Source organism: Sander lucioperca, chromosome 7 (genome assembly GCF_008315115.2).
Source record: "Sander lucioperca isolate FBNREF2018 chromosome 7, SLUC_FBN_1.2, whole genome shotgun sequence".
NCBI lineage: Eukaryota > Metazoa > Chordata > Actinopteri > Perciformes > Percidae > Sander > Sander lucioperca.
Genome location: NC_050179.1, coordinates 31,679,761 through 31,692,039, shown reverse-complemented (window position 1 = coordinate 31,692,039; position 12,279 = coordinate 31,679,761). Strand labels below are relative to the sequence as shown.

General features: G+C 39.2%; 1 protein-coding gene across 4 annotated transcripts in view; it reads left to right on the top strand.

Annotated features, from left to right (window-relative positions):
• Window positions 1–12,279, top strand: part of nf1a (neurofibromin 1a) — a 296,381-nt gene that overhangs the window by 44,747 nt on the left and 239,355 nt on the right. For all 4 annotated transcript variants that reach the window (XR_004897871.1, XM_036003223.1, XM_036003224.1 and 1 more), the window contains exons 5-7: window positions 468–574; window positions 823–890; window positions 5,354–5,429. Coding sequence is in view for 3 of the 4 variants with exons in the window: in XM_036003223.1 (XP_035859116.1) it covers window positions 468–574; window positions 823–890; window positions 5,354–5,429 (251 nt within the window). In the remaining variant the exon portion in view is untranslated. The remainder of the gene's footprint in view (window positions 1–467; window positions 575–822; window positions 891–5,353; window positions 5,430–12,279) is intronic.

Genomic DNA, 12,279 nt, shown 5'->3' with positions numbered 1-12,279 from the left:
TGTATCTTTTCACGGCAAACACGCATGTTTGGAAAGTGGTTGCACAACAGCTGAAATGGCATACTCCTTCATAGTATCCTTCAACAAAGGAGGAATGTAGCACAATATGGATGTGAAAGCAGTTATAATTAGCCTATTTGACAATAAAATTAGTTTTGGTTAAAATCAACAAAAAAATCGTGATAATTAATTGTGATCAATATATTGATTAAAATAATCGTGATTATCATTTTGGCCATAATTGTGCAGCCCTAGTTATGCATTTGCGTATTAGAAAATATATTTTTAATATCATAATGATTTCAACCATACAGTTCCAGCCCTACTGGAAGTACATTGATGTTGAGCAGGGTGATGCTGGAAAAGAAGTTATGTGCTCAAGAATTTTCACTAACAGATAAAGGGTCAAAACCTGAGTTAATTTTTGAATCTCTCAAAATTCATATGTGCTTTTGGTGTCTCCTCAGGCTACAGGAGCTGACGGTATGCTCTGAGGACAATGTGGATGTTCATGACATAGAGCTGATGCAATACATCAATGTGGACTGCTCCAAGCTGAAGAGGCTGTTACAAGGTTAGCTTTTAATGTTCACACAGGTTCACACTGGTCTTGGGTGTAGGCCACTGAAAATTCTAATAGATTGTAACAATGTAACAACATTCTTAGGGCTGGGTAAAGAATTGGTTGTTCTTCAAGGGTCCTTGATTTAAAAAATGCCCTATCTGTTACATGTGAAAGCCAGAAGTGATGAAGAAATTGAGATAGAGGTTGAACCAATGTCTGTTATGTCTGTGTTAATTCTGTTATTTGTTTTCTTCCAGAAACTGTGTTGAAGTTTAGAGCTCTCAAGAAGCCTGCCCAGCTAGCAGTCATCAACAGTTTAGAGAAGGTACTCTCTAAAAACTATAATACTTGACATTTTGACTTGCTTGACTTGAATTGCTTTTACAATACTTTGACTCTTCTGTGTAGTAGTGCACAATCACAATAAGTGTAGTGATTGTTATGCTATTAGGGATCGACGGATATGTTTCTTTTTTTTTTTAGAGCCAATACTGATTGTTAATTTAAAAAAATTCGGGGAGGGGGTTACTCTACAATTCTCTGGTTTATCAGTTAAGTGTATGAACTACACTGCAGACTGGATTCTCTACTAACAGTCACAAAGAGAATGACGGCTGACTCTGATATGAATTGGTCCAACGCGGGTTGAATGCAGGGCTTAAAAGTATTCCGGCACCCTGCCGGATCTCCGGCGTGGGCCGTGAGGGGGGAAAAAAAAAATTGGGAACTTTCATGCCGTTTATTATTTTCGAGTCTATTGATTTCACCTACCAATCATATGAGAGGAACGCAGCTCTAACTAGCGCAGGGCTGAAGTACTCTGGCCTGGTGCCCAATTTCTGGCGTTTGACTATTTTAGAAAAATAAATAAAAAAGTCCACATGGGATTTGTTTTGATGCGCTTGTTTTGATTTAACCAATCATCGAACTTACACCTATCAATGAAACGAGTTCTAGCCAATCAGATGCAAAGTAGGGCGGGTCTTTGCCGAAAAGCGAGAGTGCGGTGTGGTCTCCGTGGTAACGCAGCTAAAAAATATGGATGCAAAGTTTGCAGCTTTAGTTGAGAAAGGAGTTAAAACAAATGGTGCAGGGCATGAATAAAGGACAAGAGGAAAAGGGTGGAGACGGGAAGCCGTTTAGCACTTGGTGCCTCAAATTGAGGGAGCCGGGTGCTTGCTTCTGTAGCGTATGTTCAAGGAAGATACTGTACGGCAGCAGCGGTAAGAAAGTGCTTGCTAATCATTAGATGCTAGTCACAAAGCTTTGGTCCGTGCACTACCGTGGACCGTGTCATACGAGTGCGTTACTGGCAACGACGGCTACCTCTACCGCTGCGACTGCTCCTTCACTGACCGACCGTGTTTGTGATATAAACAATACGTGTGTGCACGTTCATAGCGGAACACGATTTGTCATTAACGATGGCCACTGTGTAAAAGCTATCTGAAGCCCAAACTGCCTTGACAAAGCTGTCAGTTTGGAATCAGCATGGCAGGTCTTTAAACATAACGGCCTTGTCCCAGAGTTTAGACGTCTAGCTATATAAAAAGCTAAACAATGCGACGTTTTTAATAAATGTACATGAAGCAACTAATATCAACATGGACAAAATCATGAATGTACTAGTTCTCTTTTTTGATGATGAACTGGCCAAAGTAACAACACAACATCTAGAAAGTTTTGTTTTCACAATGATTCATTGTAGGATTATGATATTATCGCAAATCTATCCAACACTTTTTGCTTCTTAAAATGATGACTTTTATTATTGTGTAATGTAAGAAGGACTTTAACTGTTTTGCAATTACAATTGGCTTGGGGTACACACCCACGTAGGTCCAAAAGGCTCTTTGCTGACCCCCATAAACATCCTGCACACAGAAAAACAAGAAGAAAAGAGAAAATGCAGGCAAAGGGCATGGCCTCTGCATATACAGACACAACCATACACTTCTTATAGGTCATAATTAATGATTGAGAGGGATTATTTGTGTATTAGGCTATTTGGTTTTTACAATACAGGGCTCGACAGTAATGGTTGCCCGGTTGCCCTTGGCAACCAGATTGAGTCAATTGGCAACCATTTTGTGGCCTCTGGTTGCCCCCTTTGGCATCCACCTGTTCAATATTTGTTTTCGTTTTTTATATATAAAAACAAATCAAAACTTACACAACTTGAAAATCTTATTTCAAAAGAAGTCAGTGTTTTATTTGGTTTTCCCCGTAAAGTTTAAACACTACGTTCGTGCACAACACAACATTTCAGCTGTTGTGCGACCACGTTCCACACACGCGTGTTTGATGTGAAAAGATACAAGCAACGCAATTTTCTGTTCACGTTAACGGCGCAAGTTAAAATCCGGTGCTAATATGTCACCGGTGCCCGGTATCTACCGGACCGAATAGCATTGCTGATTTTGGTGCTTCATTACGGTGCCACTTAAATGTCAGTGTTGTTCTCTGATGCTCCAAAACAGACGTTAGAGGAAACATCGCTGCATGTCACGCTAATAAACACTAATAACACGTTACACTTGGCAGCAGGTAACGTTAACCTACCATTAGTTACAGTAGTAACTGGATTAAATACGGTTAAAATGCTGACAGCTAAACGGTCTAAAAGGGTGACTGTATTTCACTGTAGAGGATTCCAACACCAGGACGTACAACAGTCTGACGCTAAAGCTATGAGCTAAAAGACAAACCAGTACTGGTCACAGCTGTTGGAAAAACAACACAGACGTGACTAAAGGTTCCGTTTACTTAAAACTGGTAAACCTCGTGTTGCATTCAAAGTTATTCTAAAATACCCTTTTCTCATCTGTTTTCTGTTAAAAGAAAACAGATGAGAAAAGAAGTAATTCTTGTTAAATGTTATTACATTTTTAATAATCATTTAAATTCCCCCCTTTTTTGTGCTGATCCGAAAATTGATCCCATCTGTGACTCAAAACCATGATCCAAACCGTGAGTTTTGTGATCCATTGCACCCCTATTTGAGAGGGATGCAAAATTATATTGCAAGCCATTCTCTCATTGTTTCATTATTAAAATGTGTTTAATACATTGTGTGTAGTTACATAAGAAATTTAAATTTCAAATTAATCTTAAATTTTTGAGGGGCTAAAGTTGTTCGGAAAGTTATGAGTATACATATCAGAAGTGATGAAAATGTACACCGAACAAAATTATAAATGCAACACTTTTGTTTTTGCCCCCATTTTTCATGAGCTGAACTCAAAGATACACATATCCACGCGTTCCCTGAATTCAGCTGAATCTCCCGATATAGGCCACGCCTATTTCCGCCTATACTTTTATGCGCAAAAAATCGCGATTTATCGTAAACCTATTTTTCTATCTCCTCCTAGACAGTGCGACCGATCTGCACGAAACTTGCGTACGTAGCATCTCCAGACCGACCTGACAAAAAAAATGATCAAAAGAATTTTTATCAATGAAAATTGCGCAAATTATGCACTAACAAATTTGTGTAGCTAGCTACAAAAACACAAACTTTGCCATATCTCGGGCCAAAATAAATGCTATCAAAGCCAAACTTTAGAGACTTGTTTGCCATGACCCTCTGGGGCTACAAATCAAATTTTACGACATTTGGCCACTAGGGGCTGCTACAAGTACAAAAAGTTTATAGCTCATTTAACGGCTCATCCGATTTTTACGAAATTTTGAGGTTATCTCTCTAGCCACTCCTGAGGCCTCGCCTACAGTGGGGTACTGATTCGTCAAAGCTGGCATGGCTTATGCAGCCCAGGTTTGGATTCACCACTTACACTAATGTGAGCAACTACTCAAATTTTCAGTGTAGATGTACAATGGCTCATGGACCTCACATACCAAAAATTACACATATGGACCACTAGGTGGCGCTATGGCGTAAAACGTGTTTTTACCTATAACTCCCACAGTACACATCGCACATTAGAAAACCTTACATCCACATGTTCCTTGAATTAAGCTGAATCACATGATGTAGGCCACGCCCATTTCTGCTAAGAAGTTTTTTCGCAAAAAACAACTTTTTCGAACTCGTCCTAGGCCGTGCGACCGATCTGCACGAAACCTGGTGGATAGCACCTCCAGATGGACCTGACCAAAAGTTTTTTAAATTTGTTGTTTCAAATATTTGACTCCTTTCTTTACACATTCTATAAATGTGATAAAGTATGTTTATTTGAGCTTACATTTAATTACAATTCCCCCTCGCCATTTTCAATGGCAATTTGCTGGTAACACTCGTTAACTTCTTGGTTCCTTAACTTCATATTTTGTTTGTAAGCTCTCTAGTGTTTCGGATAATACTGCAGCAAACAATACGATCATAAATGACTATGTCCATCCTCGTAGCTATAAACAAGGCTTCACTCCTCTTCTTTTACTCACAGAACTGGAGTTCATACGCATCCAGTAACTACCATTTTTCTGTTGTGATATGTTTTTTGCCGCCATGGCAGAACGTTGGCAGCTGAAACACTGGTTGTTTTTGCAACTTCAGTGTAGAGGATTGTGATGTTTATTGCCGGTTTCTGGTACCGTTGGGTACCAGAATCGGATTTCAGGTATCGGTACCGGTACTGGAAAAAATGTGAACGGTACCCAAACCTATGCCCTATTCTAATAAATAGCTGAAATATCTACAATAATTGAGCAGTTAACACTTGTTAACAGATATATGTGTGAGTGCTGTCAGTTGGCCCAATTCCTAAGTGGATAGTTCAGCTGTGTACAGGTTCTTCTTATACTTATGCTGTTCTCTTTCTACAGGCGTTTTGGAACTGGGTGGAGAATTACCCAGATGAGTTCACCATGCTTTACCAGCGACCACAGGCAGATATGGCAGGTATGAATGGATTCAAACCATTCAGTCTAACATGGACTGAATCTTTTCTCATCTCACAATATGCCCATGACTTGATTACATTTGTTTTTCCAAATAGTATGAATTTCACAGATACAAATTGTAAAAAGCAACCAAACCAGTCATCAGTTGTTAATGTATGTACTTGAAGGCATTAGTTGAAAGAATATTTAACTTTAAGGCCTTAGTCTTTAGACTAAAAACACAGATCACAGGTCACTTTGATTCAAAATCGATTCTCGATTCAAAACAATTACCAAATCAAAATTCAGGATCTACTCCAGTCCCTCGTGCGCTAAAACAGACGGTGTGGCAAGTTATGGCATTAAGGCAGAGTATAGTGTGTAAAAAGAGAACGGCTGGTCCACCTTAATGGTTGGCCCACATTAAGTGAGTTTGAGCCAAAGTTGGCTAATTCCCTTCACTTTAGTCTGCAGGTGGCAAGCACGACACAGGAACTTGACAAATATACACACACTGCACTGCTACGTTCACAATGTTGTTACTGCTAACTGGTTTTCACTTTCAATTTTCTGTCACCATTTTGGCGTAGAAAGGAGGGGCTTGAGGGGAGGGACAAAGAGGGCGTGGTTTACGGATAATTTGCATATAATTTGCATACTGGTGAGAGACCGCACCGCCACAGGCATCCTCACAGATGTGTTATGACCGCATATCTGCAATGCCTTCCACAAGTTCACCTGGAATCTCCAAATCTCAAGTAAATCTGTTTATCTCTGCCATTTTTTTTTCACATAGAAGCGGACTGGTTTACTGTTAACTTTTAATGTAAGCTGTGCTGTTTTGGCAGAGGTTAGCTGAACAAGCTCTAAATTTAGCTAATACCACATCAGCTAGCCCACTTGGGGGTTTAAAGTGATATTAATAGTGCACTGATTGAGTTTTGGTATTTATCTTGTAGGGTGGAGTGCTTGTGCCGTGATTCAATTTTATTTATAGTATCAAATCATAACAAGAGTTATCTTGAGACACTACAGATAGAGTAGGCCTAGACCACACTCTATAATTTATAAAGTCCCAACAATTCTAGTAATTCCAGTAATTCCCCCAAGCAAGCAATAGTGCGACAGTGGCGAGGAAAAACTTTTTTAGGAACTTTTAGGAAGAAACCTCGGCAGACCCAGGCTCTTGGTAGGCGGTGTCTGACGGTGCCGGTTGGGGATATGATGAACAGTGGCAATAATAGTCACAATAAAGATAATGTCATGTGTTGATCAGTCAGGTGATGTGTCAGTCTTTAAGAGGATTGCCTGCTAGATCCCTCCAACAGTCTGCATTTATTTTGTACCCACTATGTATTTGTACCACGCCTCCAGAGGGACCTTGACACTTTCCCAGACTTCTCCAGGACCCTGTGCAGCTTAAAAATGTTCAATTAAACCTTTTTTTTAATTTTGTTTTGGATATTTTTTATGTCAATAAAATGCACACCTAAAGTGTGCATTTAATAAAAAAATTAAAAAAAAGTGTAATTGTTTTGTGAAGTATTCTAAAAGCAACTGCGGAGTCTTTTAACATTACTTGTCAATTACAGGATATACAAGATTTTTCTTGGAGGGGGACCATGACAGTGACAGAAGAGTCTGCCAGTGGAGTAATTTTACCATTCATCCAGTGCCCTCTGGGGCTGCAGACTATGGCAAAACTGAGGGCAGCCATTAACCCTATGACTCCCTTTGAGGACAATGGCGGATAGCTTTACAAGACTGCACTTAAAGGACAATTCCGGCGTGTAGTTAAATATGAAGGAGTGTGTCCAGTTATTGATTTGTACACAAAGGTCAACCGATGTTTGAACCTTCTTGTGTTGAGTGAGGGCAAACCAACCATTTCATATAATACACAGTGATGGGTAGAGTACTTTCCATGCATTTTACATCTCAGTGCTGAATGATACACAGAATCCAATGATTTCAACAGAGTCTTTGTGGAGTGTTTGTAAAACATCTCCATAGTCTAAAACTGGCAAAAAGGTAGTTTCAACCAGCTTTTTCCTGACTTTCTGTGTGAAGCAAGAACTGTTGCTGAAGTAAAAATGTCTTGTCTTCCTCCAATATAAATCCCAGATATTTGTATGAGCAAACTAAATCTATTGGCCTGCCCTGTAATGTGTGGAGCTGAGGCAGGGAAGGTCCAGGCTTACGGCTTCTAGTACAAAACATGTATTTAGTTTTCTTATCATTAAGAACTAACCTTAATGCATTGAGCTGAATATTTTCAAATGCTTTTTGTAGCTTTAAAATTGTCTCAGCAGGTGATTTTGCAGAACAATAGATAATGGTATTATCAGCATACAGGTGTATATTTGCATTCATAACATTTTCACTGAGGTTATTAATACATACTGTAAACAGCAAGGACCCCAAAATAGAGCCCTGTGGTACACCAGAGTTAACAGTAAGTTTCTCAGACATGTAGTCATTTAGAAGTACACGTTGACATCTGTTATTTAAGTAGCTACTGACCCAACCTATAGCAGCATCAGAGAGGCCAATGCAAGCCAGCCGTGATAATAAGATAGCATGATTGACTGTATCAAAGGCTTTTGTTAAATCAATAAATAATGCAGCACATGATTTACGATCATATGTCATTAAGTACTTTAATAGTAGCGGTGGCAGTACTATGATTTTATTCTAAAGCCAGACTGAAAAACAGATAGAATACCATTACTAACCAGGAACTGTTTGTTCACTGACGATAGATTCCAAAATCTTAGCTATCACTGATAATTTAGAGATTGGACGGTAATTGTCCAATTTAGATGGGTCACCACCATTCAACATTGGTAGAACCAGAGCGGATTTCCAATATTCAGGAACAATATTCTGTTCCAGTGATAAGTTTAAGATATAAGTCAGCAATGATTTCTGCTGCAAATTTAAAAAATATGGGCTCAATCTCATCAGGCCCCGCAGATGTACGAGTATCCAGTTTTTTCAGGGCCATTAAGACCTCATGACTCGTAATAGGTGTAAATTTGAATCTAGGACTATAGCCTCCCCTTGAGTGACATACGTTCAGAAGATTTTGATCAGAAAATCCACTGAATATAGATCCAGCTGATACAAAATGCTTGTTAAAGCAATTTACCATCTCGGTTCTATCGGTTATTTGCCTTTCATTTATTATTGGTTCGGGAAACCATTAGATGATTGAGTGGGGGACAACGACTTGATGGTTTTCCAAAACTTAGTTGGGTTATTTAGATTTCTTGTTGTTTCATTAAGAATTAGATCAGCTCAACTCAGCTCAACTCAGATTTAGCCTTGCGAACTAGGGCTGTGCATCTATTTCTCAGGGCTCTAAAAGCCACCCAGTCCTTTTCTTGGCCATTTTTTCTAGCTCTGGCCCAAGCTGAATTCCTTTCATGAAAAAGATAGACAGTTCATCAGTGAACCAAGGATTCAGCGAATAACTTTACATCTGAAGCGTTTAAAGACTTTATTTTTCCATTGTTTATTTCTAAAGAAACATGACAATGTATAAAAGGCTCCATTACCGCTCAGCCATCACCAGAAAAGTGCTTCTAATAGACTTTACTGGTCTCCGTGGAAGTCTATGGTGTCACTTTCTCCATTAATTGTACTGTCTATGTGAACGCTACTGTCTTTATAATCTATCTTTTTAATAAACTGTTTGTACACTTACAAAGTTCTCAATGCTTCGGTTTACATGTAGGGACCCTCATTATGCTACCGTTGAAGTGTGGTGCTATTTTGATCCTTGTTAGTGGTATAAAATAGCGATTTACTCTCTGCCCCGAAAGCTAGCGTTAGCAGCTAACCATCAGTTTGCGGTAGCTTGTTTCAAGCTAGAGACACATTCGATTAGCATGAAAACATGTCAGAGAACGTTCGACTCGGTACACGTTATTAACCCCTAGGTTCATTTTGCGCCAGAATTGTGCTTTAACTATGGGATTCTTCACACATAAACATGGCAGGATAACACAGGAAAACCATTTTGTTGTAATTTTAAAATGACAAATACCACTTTACTTTATATGTAGTACTGATTTTAATCCTAAACAGTTTTTGAAATGACATGCATTTACAGTACATGGACTCCAGCAAAACAGTTAAAGCTGTACCATTTCAATGAATAACAAATATATTCAAGTAAGAATTTGACTCTATATTGAATAACAAATTACAGTAAATGCAATGATAATGCATATGAGGGTTAATGTCTACTGGCCTATGCAAAAGGGTACAAGTCCCATTTCATGACTTAAAACAGTGTAAGTGTAAAACACTGTGTAAAAGTGTAAATAGTCAAAATCTACAGGCTGACGTTGCAGAACTTCCTTAAGCCTTCTCAGCAGTCTCTCCATAAATTGCTTCCCAGTCGAAGGTGCCTGTAATTATACACAACTTTGTGAAATCGGATGAGAAATGTAAAAGTTATGCCTTTAATCCAGAAATACCACAGAAATTAAACTAAATTGTTTACAGGCAAGTTTATACATTGATGTCCAAGTAAACCATTAACCGATAATATTTTTGACCGATTAACACAATCAGTTAAACAGTTAAAAAATATTGTACTGGAGTGGTTTACATGATCATGTTAACTGTTATGTTCAGCTAAGGCAGTTTGTCATTAACTGTGTTTTCCCAGTTTTAGGAATGCGTTATGCCTGTTAGTGAGTGTGTGATTTGCCTAGAAACCTGTCAGTCAGCAGCTATACTTGTGATTGGAGGAGAGTTATGGGGGAGGGGCGTTAAAGTTCCATGCCAGTGTTAGCCAGGTAGAGAGAGCGGAGCTCGTTCTCTTAATACATCCATGGCGGAGCAAATGAGAGACGCAAGCGAGTCAAACCTTGTGCACCAGCAATAACACTGGCCTTAGGACTCCTAAAGAACAGGAATTAGTGTTACTATAAATACTAGATTATAGAAGATAGATTGACATCCCCAGCAGGAGACTTAGCTACAATTAGCCACAAGTTAGCTGATGTGTGTTAACCTCTGCCAAAACAGCACCTCTTAGGCCTACATTAAAAGTTAACGCTAAACCAGCCCGCTTCTATGTGAAAAACAAATGGCAGAGATAAACAGACTTACTTGACATTTGGAAGTTCCATGTGAACTTGTGGAAGCCGTTGCAGATATGGGTAATAACACATCTGTGAGAATTCCTGTGGAGGTGTGGCGCCTCGCCAGCAAATTATCTGTAAATCGCGCCCTTTTTGTCCCTCCCCTCAAGCCCCTCCTCTCTACGCCTAAGTTGAAAATGAAAACCAGTGACATTGTAAAAATCCTGACAGCGTAAAAAAGAAAAATGTCACTGAAAAAAGACAGACATCAAGAAAAAATGTAGATTGACATTGAAAAACCTATTATAATGCAAAAACATTTAGTGAAATAATATAATAGCATTGTGAGATTATAACTTTTTGATGTTTGTGTTTTATATTTCAGTTCAACATTTTTCAGTGCCAATATTTGTTGTTTCAATGCAAATTTTTATTTTCAATACCACAGGTTACTCTCACTGTTCTAGCTCCATAGGTTCTTTAGTAGAGTTTTTTTTATTTTATTTTTATTTTTTTTTAATAGATTTGTGAAAGTTGTGAATTGATTCAGAATCGTAGAATCAGCATCAAAAAAGGATTTACTGCCAAGTAACACTTCTAAGAAATTGGCTTTGGTAGATGGTGCATACATAAACACAAAAAACAATAAATACAAAAACAAATATATAGATACATAAACAATTCCCCATTCGCCCTATTCTGGGTGGCCCATTGTTCTTCCCTAAGCTCCTCTACCACTGGGTGGGTCTGAGGACCCACCCAGTTTGTGAATGCACGCTTCTCCATGTTGCTTCCATGTTGCAGAGAGGGCGTGGTGGAGTGACTTGACTACACAAACGGTTGTATGTTTGTAAGTGAAAATTATTAACAGGATTAAAAAAAACAAAATAACTGACATGGGAAAATTACATCAGTTAAAGGTTCTGAATTTCAATTCTTCAATCATCAATCTTCTTGATGTACTCCTGGATCGTTGTTGTTTCATCCTGGATAGTGGCTTTGATAGTGGCTTCTATCTCTTCCTTTGGCCAGGTTATTATACCAGCTGGGTATCTAATGACCGGCAGTGTGTATGTGATGATGGCTCGGACCTTGTTTTTTCTATTCAGCTGACTCTTCAGTACTTGGCTGTTGCAGACTTCCTTGCAGCCTCATGGTTTCCATTTGCGATTCCAAGGTATTTGTAGCTGTCTTGAACATCTGCTATGTTGCCTTCTGGTAGTTCCACCCCTTCAGTTGTGACCATCTTACCTTTCTTCCAGGATCAGTGAGTTAATGTCACGCTCATTCCCGGCATACAGCTTGATGTCATCCATGTAGAGTAGGTGGCTGATGGTCACTTCACTTCGGAAACCAGTATCTGTAACCACTCTTAGTGATGATCTGACTGAGGATGTTCAGCCCTATGCAGAACAACAGCGAGTACAAAGCATCTCCTTGGTATGTGCCGCACTTGATGTTAACTTGTGTGATTGGCTTTGAGTTGGCTTCTAAGAGTTGTCTTCCACAGCCCCATTGGGTTTTTGATGAAGGCTCTGTTGATGTCTTAAAGTTCCAAGCATTCTAGTATCCATGAGTGCGGCATTGTGTCATAGGCTTTCTTGTAGTCATGTGCCTACTTATCTTAGCTGCAATGATAAGTAGATATGATGGTGCAGAGGTAGGTAATTGGCCGGTAAATTTGCTCTTCCTTTCTGGGGGTCCTTCATGATCAGGACTGTCCGGCCTTGGGCTAACCACTCTGGGTGGGTCCCATCTCTCAGCAGCTGC